This window comes from Falco peregrinus, chromosome 4 (assembly GCF_023634155.1).
Source record: "Falco peregrinus isolate bFalPer1 chromosome 4, bFalPer1.pri, whole genome shotgun sequence".
NCBI classification, from domain to species: domain Eukaryota; kingdom Metazoa; phylum Chordata; class Aves; order Falconiformes; family Falconidae; genus Falco; species Falco peregrinus.
The window spans coordinates 16,259,800-16,283,306 of NC_073724.1; the positions used below are offsets into that span (position 1 = coordinate 16,259,800).

The 23,507-nt window shown below is 35.4% G+C and overlaps 2 protein-coding genes across 2 annotated transcripts in view; one reads left to right on the forward strand and one right to left on the reverse strand.

Moving 5' to 3' along the window:
• CHODL (chondrolectin) overlaps nucleotides 1-13,428 on the forward strand; it is a 45,315-nt gene extending 31,887 nt beyond the window's left edge. Inside the window, exon 9 of the transcript XR_008746939.1 lies at nucleotides 8,527-13,428. The gene's annotated coding sequence lies outside the window, so the exon portion shown is untranslated. The remainder of the gene's footprint in view (nucleotides 1-8,526) is intronic.
• The window catches only part of TMPRSS15 (transmembrane serine protease 15), a 57,818-nt gene continuing 34,427 nt past the window's right edge, over nucleotides 117-23,507 (reverse strand). Inside the window, exons 15-25 of the mRNA XM_055801901.1 lie at nucleotides 22,221-22,346; nucleotides 21,620-21,751; nucleotides 19,146-19,256; nucleotides 16,344-16,476; nucleotides 10,528-10,623; nucleotides 7,042-7,091; nucleotides 6,419-6,593; nucleotides 4,314-4,495; nucleotides 3,970-4,065; nucleotides 2,918-3,057; nucleotides 117-1,204 (exon numbers count right to left, since the gene is read on the reverse strand). Of these exons, the coding sequence (XP_055657876.1) occupies nucleotides 1,049-1,204; nucleotides 2,918-3,057; nucleotides 3,970-4,065; nucleotides 4,314-4,495; nucleotides 6,419-6,593; nucleotides 7,042-7,091; nucleotides 10,528-10,623; nucleotides 16,344-16,476; nucleotides 19,146-19,256; nucleotides 21,620-21,751; nucleotides 22,221-22,346 (1,397 nt within the window). The 3' untranslated portion in view covers nucleotides 117-1,048. The remainder of the gene's footprint in view (nucleotides 1,205-2,917; nucleotides 3,058-3,969; nucleotides 4,066-4,313; nucleotides 4,496-6,418; nucleotides 6,594-7,041; nucleotides 7,092-10,527; nucleotides 10,624-16,343; nucleotides 16,477-19,145; nucleotides 19,257-21,619; nucleotides 21,752-22,220; nucleotides 22,347-23,507) is intronic.

Sequence of the window (23,507 nt, forward strand, 5' to 3'; positions counted from 1 at the left end):
AGTAGATAATTATATTTTAATAGAAACCTATCTAGAAAAGAGCTCAAGAAGATAAAAACCCTTCTTCATATTCTTTCCCCTTTAGAATGCTGTAAGGGGCTATCATGATAGTTTTTATACAAGCACAAAATCAGTATTAAAAGTCACTAGTACAGGAAAAGCATGTCATATATCAAAGGAAGCCTGTTACTTCTTACTCACCAGGAATAGCCAATACTCCTTATTGTCAAACATTTTTAGAAAACATTACTTTTCATGAGAGGAGGTTGCAGTATTGTGAGCCTTGGTGTACAGAAGCACATATCTATAATTGCTTGAAAAATTGCCAAAACACTTGTCTAAAAAGAAAGCTAAAAAGCTGTGTTCAAACCTTATTTAACTCTATTCATTCCAAACAAATTACACAAGAGAGAACTTTTGGCTTACAGTCAGTTTATTCATTAGAAAGCAGCATGATACAAGATACCAGCTTTTATGCACAATCCATAAACCTCATTCCAGAGCTTTTTATAATAGACAAGACAGAAGAACTCCCATGAGCCCAGTTTAAAAAGATAACATATGCCTTCACTTTGGATGTGGTGAGATTCCTGAAGAGTTTACTATGAATTGAAATGAAAATGCACATTGAAAAATACAGTGTAAAAACATAAAAACAGGTAATGTTTGACCTGAAAAAAATAATTTTAGACCATTTTTCAATAAAGCATTTGCAGTTTGTAAACTTTTTTTTTTTAATGCCCATGTTTTGTAAAGCCCTCCACTATGCATTTAATGCACTGATGTTCAAAGAAACTTTTCGCATGGGCTCATGTAAAAGAAAAAATAAATTATATAACTATTTATTAAAAAACCCACAGCATCTATTTCAAAATTTTGTTTTCCACTGGTAATGGAGTTTTCAATAATTAATATTTTCCTCCCCATAATTTAATTATTTATTCAGTTTATCTAACTATGAGACTGAAATGCCACTCTGGTTTACATCATTATACAATGGCTTACTTTCAACCTTTAAATTCTATTGCTATCATTAAAAGATATCAAGCTAATAGATTATTTTTTTGATCCAGTCCACAAACATGGTGACTCGAACATACACTCCTGGTCTTTCGTGAAGTGCACATTTATAGCCAAATGATGTTACACCAACCAAAAACCACTTGTTATCATCTTCAGATGTCAGAGGGCCACCTGAATCTCCCTGCAATATGAAATTCAAAAGTTAAAATTGAACATTGTCAACTCTGAAGCAGAGCCTGTTTATGATGCTTTGTTTGTGTTGATCTTTAATCGTAGAAATTGTATCCCTATATATCTTGGGCAGCAGAAGTGAGATCAATATGAATTCTTCCAAGTGGAAAAATTATTGGGATAATCCATTTCCTTTTTTTTCTTTTGCATTTTTTTTCTTTTTTTTTTTTTTTTTTTAAAAAAAAAAAAAGGATGCAGTCTTAAGCTCTTACCAGTCTTTCAGCACAGGACTGAGTTTCAACTGATCTTTTTTATTTGCTTATTACTTTTAAGTTTAGCCCTTCATCTTCCACAAAGCCTGCATAAATGTGTAGGATTATTTTTCAGTTGAGTCTATTCAGCCAAAATGTACTTTTAGTTTCAGTTGCCCCAAAGTTTCAGCGGTTTTGAATTTAGAGAAAAAGATCGCAAGTCTGCCAGAAGAGGAGGCGTCCTTTTCTCACACCTCCTTCTGAGTAGTTTAGCAGAGGTCACATTGCAATAGTGTGGGATACCAAATTTGATTGATCCCACAGCCTGAGTGGTGGATGAGTCAGCCATGAGTGTCTTGTTTTGCTGAGGAAGAAAACAATGACTATTTTTCATTGTCTATCAAGTTAGTTGAACCAGAATTATTTTTGTCTTCTCACAGCCTTGTGAATGGAGTTTTACAGGAACATTCTGCAAGGATTCAGCCATTAAAATACTTCTGCCCATAACTCTAGGGCATCCACAAATGTTCAAAGCCTGTGACAGCAGCCTAAAGGCTGACGCACTATCAGGACTCACTTGTTCATCTTTCCTTGTGGTTGAATGGTCACTGATCACAAGACTGGCCACTGGTACTCTGTATCAGCCTATGGTGCTGCACTGCTTTCTTTTCAGTATGAGGTTCAGAAGCAAAAAGGAAAGAGGAAAGCCACGGAGGCTGCAGGAATGGCAAAGGAAATTTGCATACACTCTTCCTTCTAGACTAAACTAGTCGAAGTCACTGCACCTGATGAAGGCTTAGGTTGTGAGTGCAAGGCAAGAGAAATTATTTGATAGTGCTTCTCATCAGACTTGAGGAGAACCAGCCAGTCTCCATGCTATAGACTCCATGTTGCTCGAAGAAAAATTATGTGACAGCCCATTCTGACCATATCCTCAAGGAGAAGCACTGTGTTATAAGCAGATCTGGAATGGATAAAAACCAGATCCCCAGGAAGCAGCATATGTGATCAATGCAGAAAGGCAGCCTCTCCAACATACTGTGGCATCTACTTACAGAAGGTCTCCAGTCTACAGATTCTGGGGGAAACCAACATCGCTCTCTCTCCTTTCCTGTATGAAGCATTTCTGAGACTTCAGTCCATTTGGTATTTATTTCTCTGTAGTCTGCTTTTCCCTAAGCTTGACCCTCTTTCCTTCAGGGAATGACTCATCAGTAATTATTCAAAGCTTAGTGCAGAAAATATTTATCTTCCTTCCATGGTTGTTTATGTCAACGTGACACAAAATAATAGGTTTTTATCTTTTCAACTTGTATCCTGATAAAGTATTAAATGGGCAAAACACTGCGAGTAGAAATCACATTAATGGACAGTGATGGTTCTGGTTTTAATGATTAGGGGATCAGGGAGCATTTTACTCAATAATTAGATGTGGTATATGCTAGCAGTGGAAATAAGTTACTTGTATTTACCTGACAGGAATCTGTTCCTCCCATGTCATATCCCGCACAGATCATATTCTCAGTAATAGTGTATTCTGGCATCTGTTGTTGGCATTTTTCATTCAAAATGAGAGGGACCTTTGCTTCTTGCAATATATCTGAAGTGGGACCTGATGAAAATACAAAGTATGTTTAGCTGCTGTGATAAATAGCGTACATCCCACTCAGAACACTGATGGTTTTGTTCCAGTTCCAGCATGCTGAGCATGCTACCGAGCAGCAGGAAACCCTGCCTCGCTGCTGTCCTATTCAGGCTTATACCCCTGTAACACAGTCACTGATTAACTGGTGCTCATTAACTGAATCCTGTCTTTCATTTGTGTAATGGGACTGAATTTGGTTATAATTAAATCAAGATTACTAAAGTCAGTGACTATGAACTCACAATGAGGAGATCTAAGGGATCATTAAGGGCTTAGGAGCTTGGATTGTCCAATGTTTCCTCACTATTCATTATGTAACTTTGATTATTTCAAGTTTTTTAAAAATTTCTTTTACTAATTCCTACTCAAAATTTTTAATGCAATTTTATTCTGAAAATGTAGAAACAAATGTGTACAAGCAACTGTAGAAGTGAAATGGCATATTTATTATTTCACAGAGATTTCAAATGATATGCAAACAGAACATAACATTTTACACTACAGTCAGTATGCTTGACTTCTGGGGAAAATCATTTGCACGTTGTCAGAAAGACTAATCTTCCTCCTCCCCCACCCAATATCTGACAATAAGATGTACATATTTCATGTTGAGAAAAGTAGTCATCGTAACATCTAAGGGGATGCAATAAGTTTTTTTCATAGTTTAATGATCCTAGGTATGTATATTTTCTCTAATAATTATTTTATAACTCTATTACTTTGCTTTAGAGAAAGAACAGTGGAGGAGCATAGTTCCCAAATTTTCCTATGGAGGAATACCTCTCTAAACTATTTTACCTTAGCAACCCCTGTGGAATCAGGAGCAAGCTTTCCCTCACAGCTTCATGCCTGTCATAATTTTCCAAGCAGATGACCCACCTTCATTCATAATACGACCCCAGCCAGCAACAGAGCAGTAAATTCCTGGTAAAAACTGCTGATTTTTTTCTGGTAAACAAATAGGTTGTATGTAATCTGTGAATGAGAAACAAGCAATCACTGTCAGCCTCTTCCCTGTATTCAGGGTTTTATGAAGTCACATAAGAAAATGTTCATTAATTCACACTCACTTTTTGAGCAAAATACCCAGGAAGTACTGGAATGACTCCAGAATGATTAAGTTGTGAAAAATGTACACCCACCCCATCACCCTCGTATTCTTAGCATAGTTAAGAGTTTTGCATAATAGAGTAAATCTGTTTTGTGGGAAAATAACGACTCACCTGTATATTGCACTTTGTATTGAAGGTGCATGAGAGCAATATCACTATCCTTTGTACGCTTCACATAATGAGGATTTATAACTATTTGATCAATAATTTGAACTACTGTTGCAGGCTGTGTCATGTCTGATTGGTCATACAAGCCAAGAACTGCTTTCCATTGAGATGGTTTTAATTGTCTCCTAGAAGTTGCAAGGAATATTCACAATTATGAACGATTAATGAAAGTTTTAAAAAATATGTTAGGTAAAATGCTAATCTTTAACCTCATGGTAATTCATAGCATTTGCACATTTTGTCAAAATAAATAGAGTGTAGTGGATGTACTTACAATTTTGTGATAGTAATACTATCTTAAACATCTACACTGTAGAAATATGTGGTTCATTTTTTGTGTTAAGCTTATAATGCATTATTTATAAAGAATTAATCAAGCAGTAGTGCAGAGGAGGAAAATACATTAACTAAATTACTGTGGCTTTTTAAACACTGTGAAGAATACTGCTGACTGCCCACCAGGCAATTAATATCAGTCCCAGTTAGAAAATTGTTATGGAATATATAAAGAATAATAGGTCTAAGATGTCGCTGGAAGTGCTGCAGCTCATAGGCTCAGAAAATTGCTCTCTTAATTTTTTAATCTAAATAAAAAAAAATGCCAAGACAAAATGTGACATAATCTGCATTTTTTGCTGAGCTACACATGCTTTTTTGAGGCTGTATTTAAGTTAGGGAAATTAATTATTTGCTATTTTTAATCAACCAGTTCATAGTTTTAAAAATTGTAAAAAAATATGTTTTCAGCCTGATTGTTGTACTGAATTGGTTTCTGCTGATCTTTTGGTTTGACATCAAGAGGTTATCTGGTTCTAAACTATGAGCATTTAAGTTAAATGTTCAGAATTAAGGTGTGAAACTGCAAGCTCCCACTTAGGAACATTCCAGCAAAGTCAAGATGATAAAATTTAAGAGATTTAAGTGAAAATAAAAACGTGATTTAAGTGAAAAGGAAGTACCAAGACAGGTGTGGATTTGTTGTATGAGAACTAAGATGGCTTAGTCCTTCTCATTTCAGTGTCTTTGTGTGGAATATAGCTCCATTACTGTATTGGCATAGTCTCCACTGCCTTACTACTTAGCTATTTATAATGAAAGTTCTACTGTAATTTTGAATATTAATAGATTTTTTTTTTGCCATTCCAGTTTCTTCTTCTTGCCATTCCCAGTTTTCTACAAGACTTGGTTTTATTACAGATGTTATGGAAACAAACACTAGAAAATATTTAAATATGCATAATTTCTTTGAGTGGTACAAATAACACCATCTAGAGGATAGGTAATATTGCCTAATCAATGCACATAAATCTAGATTCATTCCAATGATGAACAGTAAATCTTGATCAATTTATGGTAATATACAGGAGGAACAGGCAACACTGAGTTTACCTTTATGAGGTATGATGTCATCCTTTATACCACTGGCAGAGATTCAACTAATTAATGGAGGCCCACATTAATTATGGGTTAAGTGCAAATGCTCAGTGCTAATACCATATATTTAAAGTGCAATTCTTCATTGTTCATAAAATGGTGCTTAGTTTCTGTGATTCTCTGCTTTAAAGTAAGGACTGAGGGTTTACCAGAATGTAAAGGAGACTTTAGCTGAGCCCACAAGTGGTTCAAAACGTAGTAATTAAACAGTGAGCTGGCTGTCAATTTTTTGTATCAGTGTCATAAATTATTTGTAATCTGATGCATCCTTAATGAAACTGCATATAAAACAAGTGTTTCATCATCATTAAAATAAAAAAGACATGGCATGGGTGTCATATGGCTATCTTAGCTAGTTGCAAAGATGCCCTGGAGTCAGTGGAGAGAGAGGTACTTGTGAATTTATATTAACTTCATATAACAGTAAACATCTAGAAACCCTCTAAAAAGTGCCACTCCCCAGTGATTTCCTTTGAAAGTGTGTTTTGCTCTATCCGGAATTGATCGATGGCTCAGGTCATGCTTCAGCCCAGCTTTACTGATTGATGACTGTCCACCATTTGGATACTTGTATGTTGTGGGATTGTCAGAATGTGTGAGCTTCTGAACATTACCCGTATACACAGTGTGCTGCTGTCACCAGCCATTCATCACTGACAAGAGAGGCTCCACAAATGGGTCTGGAATTAAAATGGAGTGAAACTATCCAAGGCCAAGTCCCTCTTCTGGCATCACTTCCACCTACAATCCTTGTTCCATTGTTCTGAGTTACTAGTTGTTTTCCACAAGCTAAAAAAAATAATAATAACAATAAAATAAAATAGATTTGTAGATTTTTAGGGGGATATAGCATGTTTTATTAGACTAGTGAATATTCTTAGAAAAAATAGGCTTTGTAGTAGTATCCGAACTGCTATTCAAAAATACTATTATTGTGGATTAAAGTTTGGTGGTTTATAGCTGAAATCAAGGTGCAACTTTATAACTTAGATTTAGATATGTTCTTCCTCAGACCTTCTGGATTTTTTATATATGTGTTTTCAGTATAGACCCATCTCTAGTGTATACTTAACTCTGAAAACAAGTGAAGACTGTAACTTTTCCCGTGTTTATCTGATTACAAGTATAGCTTTTACAGTCCATTCCCTAACCTTTCAATTCAAGCTATAAACATTAGGCTTTATGGACTGAACAATTTGATTTCTGTGTGAAATATTCCCAGGGTATGTGTACTTACATTTTATATTACATTGCAGATGAACCACCAGGTTGTTCAGACAGTGTTCTCTAGAATGAAAATGCAATTAATCATAGTATCTACACACCAGATACCTCTAAGTGACTGTCAAATATATACACACACATATATAGAAGTGTATATAAGCATATATATATACTTAAATATATAAGTACATTAGATTATCAGTATCAAATGGTTAAATTGTCCAACAAAATTTAATTAGATATTTATTATAAATACACAACATTATATTATATATAATACTAATTATACACATTCCTCTTCAATGAACACTTAACTTGTGTTATATTGCAGAAATAAAAGTAGACTCCCCTTGAATTTTAGGGAAATGAGTCATCTGTCTGTGACAGATTCTCAACAAAATTGTAACTGCATATGCTATTTTTTCTACCTTTTGAGATGTTTTCAATACCTTGCCACTAGAGATCAGTGTGACCAAAGAATTCAAGAGCCTAGTTTGATATGACTGTATTTTTTTACCAGTTACAATGCACTCTAAAATATATAGCTGCATATACAGGATTAGAAATTATTTAGCAGAGATATAAAGCCAGAGCCTGAAGAGCACATGACCACAGATCAAAACTACTAAGCATTTCTGGTACCCAGAGGTTTTAAGATTATCTTCATAGCTGGTAATGAATCTGAACACTTGGGACAGTGTGTGTGTTAGCAGTTTAAATCTGATACATACAGAAATATATCAGAGAGGGGAAAAAAAATCTGCCAATGGTTAGTTTGCAGTATGCATTTCCACATAATTTAAAAATAAAAAAAGGGAAGGATACTTTAAACATGAAACGGTATTATGTATCCTTCACTCTGCTCTAAAATTTGGTATCCGTTGTGAGGGAAATAATGCATGATGTGACCCAGCGTTTTCACAATGGCAGAGTGGTGCAAGGGCAAGTGGGAACTGTAACCACCCCCCACCTCCCCAGTTAGATTTTCACTACAGAGCAGGTAAGAATGAGACATGCCTCCAGCCCTGAATATTCTCACATAGCCATTTTCCACTTCAAGATAGATAATTTTAAATCTGTAATTTAAAAACTGAAAACCAAAATCTGTGATTTGTATTCAAATCTGTATTGACTTCATAAAGGTGTGCCTTGGTAGTGAGACAAACACAAGGAAGACAACCAGAAATGCATAAACCTGCAGGAAACCAATACCATTTTCTGCATAAATTTCATGGCAACTAAATACTCTTGAGCAAGCTCCCTCCATAGGAGGTGGGCAATGGTACTATATATTAGCTCCTTTATCCAATCCTACCTTCCTTTTAGATAGATTTATAAACTAGTCAAACTAACATCCAACATGACAGATTTGTCCCCTTTTTTTCACATTGAAGCAGGGAGTTGCATGTAATGAGAGTCTCTGTCCCACCACTAGTACCTACTGATTGCTTTAGTAGAAATTACTTCATGGGCTTCTACTTTTTCTTTCTGAACCTAGCTGCCAGTATGAAAACCACTTCCTTGCCTGCACTTCCATTCACCAGTCCTCAGTTGCCTCTTGGTCAGCACAGGAGAGTCCAAAAGGCAACAGAGGCATTGCATGTGCTGAATACCCATCCTGTGTGCTTCTCTGAGTCTCATCTATGAAGCAGCATGCCGGGAAGAAATGTGGAGTGGTTGAGACGTCTGTAAATATGATCTTCACTTAGGACTAGCAAAAGCAATTATGCCTGTGGAATCTCCTCACATATATATTCAAGGCAGGATTTTGCCCTGTTACAAAGCTATCCTGCCAAGAAATACATTACCTAAGGGCATCAGAGAACAGTTTCGCTGTCTCTGCCACCACAGCTTTCAAGTCCTATGATACGCACCCTCTTTTGCTTCTATGGTAGTTACGCTTGAATAAAGACCAAAGACAATGTGAGAAATACAATTTATAATTTGATTACCAGTTAATGAATTTGGTGTGGTTTTTTTTTTTTAAATTATCAAATCTGTGTCATCTTTCTATTATTCATTATCTGTACCAAAAAAGTGTGCAAATGTGCAAATGGTGTCACCCTGTGAAACGATTCCTATCAGCTGTCCAGATGAAACATGGTAGAAGATACCTATTTCTTCAGCAGATATACAACTTAAGATAAATGAACTTATTCCATTTCCTCCTGCATTAATCACTTTCTAGTGTTTAATAGATATTAACAGAAGACATCTTTAAATCATTACTCTTTAAGATCTCTTGTGGCAATGCTGGTTTAGATATCCACTCAAGAAAAAAGAAAAATAGCTTGCAATGATATTCCATTAGTTTAAGATACTTGCATTACCAATGAGAATGACAAATGTTTGGGATCAGCAGAGTAAGATTAAACCATAAAATGTATTTTTTTTTTTTACTGTAGATAAAATACAGCATGGCAAATTATGAATTAATTCCTACTTTGTTACTATGTGGTATGTTTATGAAGGAAATGTAAAAGAATGTGGACTCGCTGTATTCAACATGGTTTCAGCATTTAAAGCAATTAGACATAATTTTCTGCCTTAGTGCTTTTGGTAGGATTCCAGAAAAATGTGTATAATAACCCTTCTTATAAGTAGAAAGATAATACTTGAAGTCATATATATATATATATATATATATAATTTGATCATAGCAAGCCTTTCTCCTTTTGGAGGTGTACTGTAAATCCCAGAATTACCTGAGAATATAATACTGTGCTAAAGTTAAATTTTAATCTGCAAGAAACTTTACCAGAGTATAGGACCCTTCAGAATCACTTCAGCTGTTATTTGGACTGAGAAAGATTAGAATATAATTGAATGTATGCCAAGGATCATCTCATCTAATGATTCACTTCTAAACGTGGAGACAAATCCAGAAGTCATTTTTGAGAGGGAATGATTTGTCTATATATAGATATCTGTATGTGGGTTGCTTACTTTAGTAATTAGTCCTAAGTCTGTATTAATAAAGTCAATGGTTTACAGAAGTTCACTCATCATATTTCAAGACATCACCTTCATGGATCACACTTTGGAGTGCTTATTTTTACGTTGACTACACAGAGAACCTAGTGTGATAACCACTATGTAACTATGGGTGAATGCCACTCCAATTCTTCTACTATATTACATATTCATAATTAAAGATTTCTAGATAAGAAATGTTTTGTAAAAATAGCATTATTTATCGTTTCTAAAGTAAATGTATGAAGACTTCACTTAAGAGTGTCCTGAATGCTAGCTAAAAATGTAGCAAGCATCTCCTTTTAAATTTACGATAGATGGACAAGAATGGAAAGGGGAAGAGTGAGTTGCCCAGTGTTACACAGAATTCAGCAGCAGACAGAGAATAAAATCTGGGTATGTTTATAGTCCAGACTTCATATAGAATCATGTTACCTCTCAGATAAACTTGAGCTAGAAATTAGTGTAGAAATGATCACCACCATACTTTATTCTTTGTATGAGGAAGAAACCTCCATCTACCCACCTTTTTGTAAATATTAGGCTGTGGTTCACTGTTGTGGTGATGTTGACAAATGGGCCATCTCCAGTGAATAATACAGTTGATGACATATTTGCATCCCTGGAAGGAAAAGACACACGTGCATAGTTGTAGGTATTTTTTTCCTGTTCCACCAGTGGAGGAATGTTTGAGAAATGATTATGGTGGTTGAATAAACTGCATCATTTTATTCCTGAAATAATTACTATTTATCAGTTGATATTTGAGGCTTGAACTCACATGAATTAAAATGCAACTCACCTACTTTCACTCTTACATCTTACTCTAAGATTTATAATACTACAATAATATTGAAAAAGACAGAAATTAATTATTTTAATAGCATAAAAGATCAATTTCTGTTTTTCTGTGTAACAATGAAGGGTTTGCAGTACCAATTTTTAAATATATGGATCTAAAACTTAGCATGCAAAATGGAACCATAATAGATGAACCTTGGAAGATCACAGTTTTGCTTTTTTGAGGGGAGATAATTACATCGATACTATACTTCTGTGCCTAAAGAAGAAATGAAACTATTTTATATCATGAAGAACCTAATGGAATAAATGCCACCTTCCTTAGAAATTAGTTCCACCTTGTAGATCTGTTCAAATCAAAATAACTGTTTGTGGAGTAGAGTCAAGGGTGTCATGTTTGCTATTGAACAGGACAATTCCTCTGAAGTGGGGTATATTCCTCAACTAACTGTTTTTTTGTAATTATGGCCTTTTGAACACCAAGAATTCTGTGTGTTATCAGTGAGATAAATTGTTTTAATGTTTACAACCCATATCCAGATTTACTTTATAACCCATTATGCACCATATATTTTGTGATACTGCATATGACCAGCTTGGAACATACACTCAAGAAACATATTTGCTTTCTCTTGAGGAAGCATGGGGAAAAAAGATAGCTGTGGTCAGACTACATAATTTTTTGAGGGGTGACAGTGTACTCCCACCTGAGCCTTTAGCCATACATTATCTCAGGTGCAAGAGGAGAACAATTTGTGCAGGTTTAATACACAGGGAGCACCTGTGTAGAAGGAAGCACCATCTCTTCTCTTCAAGTGCAGTAAATCTCATTCTCCTGGGAAGTCTAGAATCATCCTGCAAATTTGCTGTGTATGGAGAGTAAGACCGGCCATAGGAGAAAGGGGTTCAATAGCTCTGCTGTGCCACTAGGACAGCTGCATGACCTACCCTACTGAAAAAGTAATTACTGCAGCATTTCTCAGCCTGGAAATGATCAAGGCCTTAATGCTGTCTCTAGATAGATAGGTAGATAGTGTCTGTACACTCTAGTTCACAGACTTTTATATTGATAAAACACTAGTACACTAATACGTATTTCAGAAATTACCCCAGAACCCTGACTTGACCTGTTAGATGGTCTGGGAGAGTAGTGAAGTGCCAACCCAGGTAGGTAAAGTCAAATTATACAATGAAGAACTTAAGTGAGACCAGTCTAATCACTGAGCTACAGTAAGTACAAATGTGTGAAAAAGGCACTAAATTGTTTCTTTGAAAAGAGTGGGCCAGGAGCTTTTACCGATGTAAAAAATAAACATGTTGTCAGGAAAAGCTTAGAGTATGTACATTTATGAATATCACTGGCTTATATTTTACATGGCATATTATACCAGGAAACTTCAAATGAATGCACGTGTGCTTTACTAGATTACTCTTAACAGACTCTGTAATAGGGCAAACACTATAAACCTTCCAAGTCAAAGCTTCCACCAACCTCATAATACTCGTGAAGATCTCTTGACTCACCTCAGTATCTTTCTTGGTCTTTTTCAGCAAAGACTGAGCAAACTATTTCCCACTCCTCTGCTGAAATTTCTGGATTACAGTTTGGCACTTCTCTGAGCTTCTCTGTAACCACAGGAGCTTTATTAAGCTTTTTGAAATAAAATCTAAGCCCTTTTTTGAGAAAAACATTGATAATTTCATTTAGTTATTTAGTGCACTGAAGCACACACAACTGGAAATCTCTAAGCCTTTTATTGGTAAATGATGAGGATTAAGCATTCCTGTAAGTATAAGAAATCTTGTACTTTTTTTCCTGGAGATATTCAGTTTAGTAACAGGAATATAGTCTCTTCTGCAGGTCCCCAAATGCAGTGTCACAGGTCTCTAATTTCTGTTTTGGAAGATGATCTTTTAGAAATCTTTCAGGTTGTGACAAAAATGCTCTTTAAGAGGCTAACCTAGGTGTTAAGTAACTCTCAATCTATTCAACATGTTCACCAGGCAAAACTTTCAGAAAACTTAGAGAACAGTCTTGGAAGTTTATTATGCACAGATGTAAAGAGATATCTGTGCAGTGAATTCCTCAGATATTATTGGTTTTCATGTACCTAAATACTCTATGGATCACTATGACTTCAGCCTTTCTGTTTCGTAAGTGCTCAGTAACGATAAGCAGTTACAAATGTTGTGAAAGATTCACATTAAGTGGTACCATGCTGAAAAAAAAATTCAGAATAAGGATAGAAAGAAGTATGATGGATAGCTCCAGTTCTTTTCCCTGTTTAAAAAAAACCAACAAACCAACTATTTTCTTATTTGAAGAAAACATGTTCACACATTTTGCAATTAATTGTTTAGTTCTCAGGCTGTGGAATGTTTGCAGTTTGTTTAATTTGTGTTTGAGACACAGGGCAGTGTTTCTTTTTCATCCACTGATTTTTCTGACAGAAAAACAAACAATGAAGAATAGTAGTAAATTACAAACAGGGAACATTTTCTTGGGCATAAAAAAAGCTTTGGTCATGTGAATTTATATGAAGAGCTGCTGTTTTCTAAATGCTTGTGTGCACACAATTTTATATATGAAAATTTGAAGATGATAAATAGAAGTAACCTCTCTATACTTTCTGGATTTGAAATGAAGCTTCTTAAGCAATGGGTTTAAGCAGTGTCTGATCCGAAGTGAAGCTGTGGACCTACAAAGCCAAAAAAAGTCATTGAGATTCCTCCTGTGGCTTTCAGGTCAAAGTGCATATTATTACTTGGTGACAACTATCGGGAAATTAATTCTATCACCAGATTATTAGGAATGTCCTAATTCTGGTTCTTAATGCTGAAAACATTGAGAACCAGGTTCTTACATCCAGCATATGACACTCATTGGCTCTACAGAAGAGTAAGATCATGCTCTCTGTTTATTATCCTAACTTACCCATGAGAACACAATTTTTTTTTGTATAAATTTTTGGGGATCATTTCCACCCCTTTCAGGCTATGTGTTACATTCTTAGCACACTGAAGAACCTAGGTCTGACATTCAAAGGCAGGATTTTCTGAGGTGTCTCCAGGAACTAGGCATGTAGCTACTACTGACCATTCATTTGTGGGGAGGATGAAAACCTAACTGACCTGGAAATCTCAACTCCAATGACCTCATTTCCTTCTCAAGAATTTTGCACATTTATGAAGAAAATACACTGCAGGGCTGAGAGTGAGGCTTAAAATCTCAGCCCTTGTTAGACTTCTGGGTATGGCAAAATTGCAGTCTGTCCCCATTCCTGCATGCAATTCAGTGAAGACCCAGATGGCTCTGCTCCCAGAGAAACAAGAACGTTTCACACCTGACTAGTAGAATGTTGAAAAGCTCAATGTTGGTTCAAGGAAAAGTGATGCTAACAATAATCGGGTTTTAACAGTGTTGTCAGATGCACACAGTTGCAAGTGCAAGCTGAGCAAAGGGTCTTGTTCAGGTTTCTCAAGTGCATCAATTTGTGCACCTTGCACTCCAGACTCATTAAGAATATTTGTAAATGATTTACCTAAGCTATATTTTGTAGATGAACGCATAAGCATGCCTGCAGATTTGCTTCCTGTTTGGCACACATCACAAATGTGACAGTCACAGATTTGAAAAACGGAGGCAAAAAGATTCACATTTGTGTTTTATTAGAATCTGCATGGAACATTGCACTTTCTAGCCCTGCTACATGAATAATTGGGATATGCTACAGGACTCCTATAATTTCAGTTCTTTTCATAAATTAAACAGTAAATGAGATTAACAAATATATAAGCAATTAACAGCAAAAGTAAATTGTTCCAGATGAACCTTAGCCTCTTTCTCTAACGAAGCATGATTCTAGGTAATTATTCAGTATGGGAGCATGAGCTATAGCCTACTCAAGACCTGTTGTTACAAACATCTGTTAGTAACAAAATTGCTACAGGGGGATTCATGGAAGGCAGAAATAGCATAGTGCTTACAGGAGTTAAATATATGAAAATACATATGAGTATTTTATCCTATTCTGTAGGATCAGTAACAGCAGTAGCACCCGGGATATGAGAATGTGATGCAATTCAGGTTTAAAAATATTTTTTCTTGACAATGGGAATATGTAATAAACTAAGAAACGGAATTAAAAACATGTAACTAGGGAATGTAATAGGATTATTTTTAGCAAGTATATCCAACTAGTTTATATAGACAAACTGAAGTGTACTGCCACAGAATGTTATGGAGACAAAAGCAGAAGTAATTTTTAAAAGGTAACAGAAAGTACCATGGAAGACAAAGTTCACTGAAGCCTATCAAAAATTAAAAATGTAAATTAAACTAGTAGACCACAAAATGACTAGTGTCCAGAAGTTATAGAGGGAAAGGAGGCAGGGCAGGTGGAGAAAGAATCAGAGGAAGAAGGCTACTGGCTACTGTAAAGAACAAGGTATTTGACTAGAAGAACATTTAGTCATCGTTTGCATGTTCTTATATGCATGCATAAATGAGTTAATTACACACATAAATTACAATCAGGATTTGTGCATACAGTTATCTGATATTTATGTAAATGCAGTACTTACTCAAAGGGAAAAAAGTAAAAATAAAAAAAATCAAATCCAGCACACATTCATCCAATGACTAAAAGTATTTTCAAATAACACTTGGATATTTTTCTAAGTCCCCTTAACTCTGTGATTTCTACAATTAATTTATCAGAAGGACATTGGCAGACATCCTACTTTGGTCAGAGACCAACATAATGAATTGCAACCTTAGAATTTAATTTGATTATTACTTGGATAAGTGACATTCCCTAAAAACCTCAGCACTGTAGGAAAGCTATTTATTATTCGGTGAATGGCAGTGAAGTTGCATACAGTGTAAGTAAGGCCAGAATTTAGGCTATTAATTTTACCATAGATTGAAAAATACAACACTTCTGCACTCAAACCTCCCCACCTTTTCCCTGGAAATTCTGCTAAACAGTGATCGACGCCAAATGTATTTTTTCAGTCATATACTTCCCTCCTCTCTCCCCCTTCTAAGTGTGCCTCAAGAGAAATAGTTTCCTCACCCAATAGCTCAGGTCTAATGATAGGTATGAAATGGACTGGGAACCCAATAGCAGAATAGCCAGGTGATTATCTGGAATTTACTTGAAATGAACATTAGTATGATAACAGAGCAGCCAAGGCTGCCGTTTGCTCCAGCTTTATTCTTGAGCCATCCTTATAAAAGTTAAGATGTAAATGGTGACATAAAGCGACAAAGGACTAATACCTCCACATCAGTCTCTCATTATTCTCCATTATGTATCCACATGCCTAATCTGCTATATTCAGTCATCAGTCCTGTAATGAATGCCATCAAAACAGGGTCTGTAACACTTACAAATTTGTTGGCACACCAAGCACTTCACTTGCCACAGAAAAATACTTTTGCCCTTTTTTTTGATGGTAAAGACACCAGTAAAATGATGAGGAAAACACCAATATACTGCAAACAAGTTACAAGGACAATAAATGTTTTTCACTCACTCTAACCCCAGTAGCTGGCAAACACTGTCTGAAGTCTGTTCATTCCAGTCATCCGCACATGCCAGGTGCCACGTCTTCCCAATTCTTGCCTGTACCAGCCCTTCAGTGCTTAGAGAACCATTAAGCAATCTCACTGTAGACCAAACCAAAATGAACAGAAGCATTTTAGATAGGTGGCAAACCACATTCCCCACCACCCCAAGCAAACAGAACTGTAATATTAACAGACATAGTATTGGCAGCAAAGACCAAAAAAATGTTAAAATAAGTTACAGTGGTAATAAACCCAGCATCTCCAGGATGTTGTGTTCCCACAGGAAGGAAATGTTATTGTCATCTCCTTCTATATTTCTGCCTCAGGAAAGTTTCATACCCTGTATTTTGCAAATGTCTCATGAATAGACAATAAACAGTATATTTTCCATCAGTTCTAACCAATGTTTTTCCTTAGCCAGCAATATATAATTTCCAGACACTATGTGAAGCTTTAGCTCAGTAACACTGACTGGAAATAAGGTTAAAATCAGAGCTGACAGAAAAATTGGATCTTCCAGTTCCAATTGCCATGAGAATTTTCACTGTTTTCATTGCATCTTTAGTTAAAGCACACACACAAAAAAATCAAATCTCCCTGAAAACCAATCTTCCTATCAAAACTTCTCCCCAAACAAAATATTCAGAAATAAAATTCAGAAACTCATTAACTATTTGGTGAAAAATCTTATGCTATTGGCATAGTAAGGAAGGAAGTTGGACCATAAGGCTTAAGAAGGTCAACAGAATCCCACATATGTCTCAGGAGCTACAAGCTGCATTTCAGGCAAAGGACAGTTATTGCTAGCATAAAGTAGGGGAAAATGTATAATGCATTTGAAATTTACTGGTTGCCAAAATAATTATTATAAAAAATTTTAGTTGTCCAGAAAACATTTTTCCACCAAAATGTTTCCAGAAAAAAAGTAAAGCATACATACTATAGCAAAAAAAGAAGAAAAGAAAAAAAGAAGAAAAAAAAAGATTTTTAGGAATGCCTTTTTGACACCTAGAGTGCATGAATGAAAGAAGTGATATACAGTGATAAACTAATGATAAACCTCAGTCAAGAGAAATATTTGAGCAGTCTTGAAAAATCAAATTGTTTGTATTGTGAGATTTCTCCAAATTACTTTTGACATTTCTCCTCTCTTCTACTTGTACTATAATTCCTTTTCCTTTCTCCTCATCAGATCCATGTTCTCCAAATATATTGTTGGTAAGGAATAAAACACTGAGCACTTAAAAACTGCTTAATTAAAATGTCATATATTTTAGAATTCTGCAAAGGAGAAGGTATCCTATGCCTTTTCAGTCCACAAGAAGTTTCAGAAATTGAACTATTCGGAAATGACAGTTTGTCTAGTTCAAATTGCCACTTCTGATAAGAAATTGAAATTGGTTTCAGGAAAATGGGCAAGACTTTTGGACACTGGAAAGACTCGATGTGAGGATGTCTAATTTAATTTCCATTTTATTTAAAGGCTTAGATTGATTCAGCCTATGTTTGGATTAAATGGGTTTTTGGAAACAAGTTCTTTAATGTGGAGTAATTTTTTATGAAGTAATAGACAATCTACGGAAGAATAAATCTTTGGGAAAATGTACGTCATGTTAATGTAGGTGATGGTTACCTTGTTCAGATGTTCTTTAGCAAGGACTGGAAAAACCCATTCAAGTCCTCTTTGCTTAAGAAGAAACTGAAGTGAATTTTATTCTATGCATTTTAAAGGAAGAATATGTTTGCAACAAAATAGTTAATTGCACTAATGTGAAGACTGAATCTGTGCCTTCAGACATATATATGTATACATATAGTTATATATGACACATACACAGACAGACATATATATCTGCATGAAAAAGATGTTGAAATCAATGAGAACTGCCAGCACACATCCAAGGACATACCTGATCCCTAGCAGTCCTCTTTAAAACAAAGGAAAATTATGTTGCACTGAGCTTAAAAGCCCACTTTTAACTTTTCCATTAGTGCTCCATAATAGACTGTCAGAAACAGCAATTTAATTTCTGTGCTAGGCCCAACATGATTTAAACATTAGTTTTACATTTACATTATTGTTTAGAGAATGCTATTTCCATGTTACGTGAAATGAAGCCAAATACTGTAAACCTACATTTTGGAAAGTACCATTTTACCAGAGGAATAAGCAACAGCAGCTGTTAGTCTCCTGGTAGGAGCCTGCACATCCACTATGAGCAATGGATGCTGCTTTTGCAGCTGTGCAATCCTGCCACCCTAAGGCAATGCCTCCACAAGCTGGAATCCAGGCAGGCTGCAGGGTGCCATGTGCTGCAGTTTGGCTTCACACCCACAAAACTATCTAGGAGTTTCCAACAAGAAGATTCTTATACTCTACTCTGCGCTGCAGAATGTATACTGCTGTGAGAATCAAATTAATTACAGCAAAATGTGATAGAATTTGGGAATACGAAATGGATACAGAAGGAAAGCAGGTAATGAATTTCCATTTAATTTTGAGGCCATTACAAGCAGCCACCGTTTTAAGCATAGAGGAACTTCCTACCTTTTCCAGAGGTCTTCATGACCTCACATATGCTTTCTCAGAAAAGTGACTTTGTTGTTTGGCCCTGAGAAACTCAAAGAGATACTGCTGTGTAAGTTGGCATGGGCTGCACACAGCTGCAGTAAGTAGTTTATGCTAGCTGAGGTTTTGTGGCCATTCTCCTAGGTAATTCTTGCCCAATATGCATGTATTACTTCTCTTTGTATGAAGGAAACCTTACTGCACTTTGCTTCATCAGAGCCGTCTTCGCACTGAGGTAGGTTGTCACAAAGGTTGTACAATGGTATACAATCCCCACTACCACACTGATGCTCATCAATTGCACAAGCTCCTGAAGGAAAAAAGGAAAGGAAAACAAATCTGTAACTATGAGGAAGGTTGATGTTCACTGGAGATCATACAGTTCACCTGAAAGAAAAGTTGAGTGGATAGTATGCAGAACCCTTGATTTCCTTTTCTTTCCTATCCATCTCTTTTTCAAAATAAAGATTATTTTCAGATAAATAGAAGCCAATTAAGAATGAAGTCTGTGATTTTATACCTTGTAGTTTCTGCTATAGTTAGCATTGCTTGTTTACTAGTGTTCTTCTGTTACATGTAGTAAACTTTGGAGTCAAATCCTGATTAAATCCTGTCAAAAGGGGCTAATGATTCCAAGTTTCAGATGTTCAGCACTTTCACAAAAGTTTAGAGACCTTAAAGTATGTCAAGTCAAGCACAGTAAGTAGTAAAGAATCACTGAAAGGCAAGAGTCTCCTTTCGAAACCTATCTTGGAGGAAAAGGGGAAGAGACAAAAGTAACAGAAATTTCAATATCAGTTGCGTAACAGAAGCAGATCAGATAGAGAGCAAATATAAAGTTATAATTCTTTCTATGGCCAAAGTGTATTTTTAATGGCACTGTTCTATATATTTGGGGAAAATATACACTCATAAACTCAAATTCTATAGAAAATTTATTTTCTTTATTTTATCTTCCTGGAGTTACTGACTGAAGCATTTAATTATCTAAAAGTCTCATTTAAGGCAAGATAATTGCTTTGCTTTTGAACTTTTAATATTTATATAAAATGATTTATTTATTAGTCAGTAAGGCCTGTTGTACAATATGGAATCAAAAGAATATGGTCTATAAAAGGACTGAACCAGATTTTCATGTGTTCAGTGGCCATAACTGATGCAGATTTTCCACAGAATTCAGTTCTTACTCAGACAAGCTTTTTATTATACTGCATACTACCCAATAGTATTTATTTTCAAATTATGCTTCCTTTTCAAAAACTCAATATTTCATGGCAAAATAAAATACAAAGAATAATTAGCTTTTTTTGGTAAAATTAATTTATGTACTGACAATCCTTTTATCCTTGGGCCTGCATGTTAATGACACTAGTCTCTGTCCTTTGGCTGCAAGGATCATGAATAAGCATAATTTTCATGCAAATGGAACTTTTAAAATATATTTAACCAGAACTGGCAATGGCATCTTCGAGAACTCTGCCTTGCTAAGCTTGATTTTTATTTTACAACAAAATATGGGCAAAGCTGGCTCAGCAAAGTTGCTGAACTAGCTAAAAATAAAAAGCATAGTGTTGGACTGAACAAATGGGATAGAGAAGGTAGAACAAGAAGCAGCAAAATGGTCATATGTCCATATAAACCTACCTCTCAGCCTTGCACAATGGGACTAAATGGAGCTGATTTTCAAAAGTAAATCAATGCTTAAGACTTTTTTTAAAGATTATGAAAATTGATCTTACTGTTAATCTACAAAAAAGCTGCAGCTAGCTAAACATGCTGGGAGATACTTTTTTATGATGCATAAAGTAAGAAAAATATATATTCTTGTTGACTTTCTGTTCATGGAAACGAATGGTACTTCACACATCTCTGAATACAAACTACTTTTTCCTTCACTTTGTTCTGCTATCAGACTTCCACAGAAGCAATAAAAAGCCTCTAATTAACTCCATCAAGATTTGGCTTAGAGTAAGTGTTTGTCCTAGTAAGCATATCGCTCTTCCACATACTTCAGCATTTGGGTCCACTTTGCATAGTTTTAGAGAGCTGGTTGGTGAATTACTTATATGAGTGACAGTCTAATTGCAGCCCCCAAAAAAACCAGAAGTCTTTCAGAAGGGAACTGGCTGGGACCATAAACACTGCTGAGCAAATATGTGAAAGACTGTCTTTCCAGGTCCTTCACACCTTAAGGACCAAATTTCTAAAAGTGCAAGAAAGACCATATTGCAAACAGTAATTAGAGTTACCATATACATTTTTCTCTTCTAGTGGTGTGACTGATAATATCTTACATATGCATTTAAGAATACATTAACAACACTTTCAAATGAGTCACAAAGTGATACTCTTTTTGGGGTCTTGTATAGGGAATAGTTTGTATTTACCTTCAATAATTGAATAGGTTTTGGTACATTTTGAGTCAATTTTTCACATAATATCATACAGATTTGCAGGAGATACAGACATTGGTCCAATTACACTAAAGCAACAAACCCATCACTTTTCATGCTGGAAAACGTAAAGTACAGATGGGTAACTGCTAGGCTTTTTCTCTTTAACATTTTCATATTTCGTTGATCAAATGGTGAGAGTCACCTTCCACTTTCCCCTTTTTCTCCAATGTATTTGACCAGTGTATAACCTCTTAAATACAGGTGTTCATGTGCTTACCTAGATGGTATCCAGTAGTAAAGTTTGCAAGAAATCCCTTCTTTGTTGCAGATTTATCCGTAAAGAGGATTACTGTCATCTGGTTTGTTGTAGAGAAGACATCTGGCAATAGCCCTTGTCCTGTATAGACAGCTGTTCTCCAGCAGAACATGAATACATTTAACCAGTTTTGTTCTTATGCATTTCAAAGTGTTTTGGGTTCGAAAACAAATATTGCTACTACATGAATACAATTATTCTGCCAAACCTAACTGTTATTAGACTGCAATGATCAAAGTTCAAGCCCAAATTTGACATAGCCATATAAAAAATAAGGTTCAGCTAAGAGATTATGCTTGTTTTTCCACATACATGAGCAGTCTTATTTATTGAGAAGTTAATTTCATTTGGATTGCATAGAAAGCAGAGTGTATGCAAACATTTGGGAAATGTGAGGTCACATACAGTATGCTTTCTCATTTTCCTCATAATTTCTGAGACCCCAAAATGTGAAGAAAGGTAGAATGAAATTAGGGATAATTAGTTTTCTTTATATTATATCCATCAGTTTGCTTCCAGCTCTCTGATTACATTCATTTTAGTACCCAATGGTGTTACTTGCCCAAAAGTAAGGAATTGGCTCCTCTGCCATCTCTGATTTCAACTACATCATAAATATTTTCCAGATCAAAAACCTGAAAATGAAGTTGAATGTTTTTTCCATTTTCAGCATTTAAGTACCATACACCTAGAAAATAATAACACATGCACACACTAAAATCAGCTTTTTGGTTGTTACATTTAAAGTGTCATTTTCATGTTGAAGCATTTTTTGGGAAAATTGTCTCTGCTAAACTGTTAAGAATCACCCAGGGGACACAGAAGTCTAAATCTTATCTTTGAAAGCAACTTATGCTGTCAAGATCCAAAATTCAATTGATTCATTCTCTAAAACACTTTTGAAAACTGGATTTAGGCTCCTAAGACATATACACATGCATGTTTTTACCATTCTGATAACTGTGTCCCTAAAATAGCAAAGCTAATTCTTTTGTAACTGTGAAAATGTGACAAATAGTCTTGTGACTTAAGTCTTATTTGATAGTAAGATAATTTGTATAATCAGTGACAGAAGCCTGTCTTTCAAGTTAGATGTCTTTCAAGAGAAGTATTTGCTTGTTTAACCTATGCTTTATCATATGTAACCTATGTTAGTATGGATACTATGGAAATCTTGTAAAGAAAGTAAAAAAAAAAACCACCAAACATTTTTTTTAATCTATTCACAGAATGAGAAGTATCTTCTCACTAGTAGGAATCTCATTTGGGAACTTGTGAAATTAATGCCTGGAAATGAAAGCCATATCTCAAGCGGGACAGAAACACAAAATTACAGCTCTTGTGATGAGCATCCCAACACAATTCTCCAGTTAAAGGTGAAGTAATAAATAATTAAAATTTCATTAAGAAGCAATGGCAAAATTCTCTTCCTTGCTTCATCCATCAACAGCACATAGTGGGCCACATTGAAACTTTTTCGCTTTTGTCATCTGTAGCTCGATGTAAATCAAATAACATCAGTAGAATAACGTTTTCACTGGTATGTTAAGAAACACTCAATAAAGAGAGGATCCCTTCCAAAATGCATGCACACGTTCTTTGCCCCTAGGTAAACTACTTAACAGAAGAGATGATATTAACCTGGCAAATACATTGAGCTATAATGTTAAAATGGGGACTTTCAGCACTTTGTTTGTTGTGGCATTGGCATAAAGGTATTTAACATAATAGGCATGCATGATGGAATTGGCCTGTCTGAACCCGTTCCAAGGGATTATCCTTGTCTTCATCACTTTTTATTCAAATGGCACAATTCCTTAGCTTCTGCTAAGTGCCATACAGAGTTTAC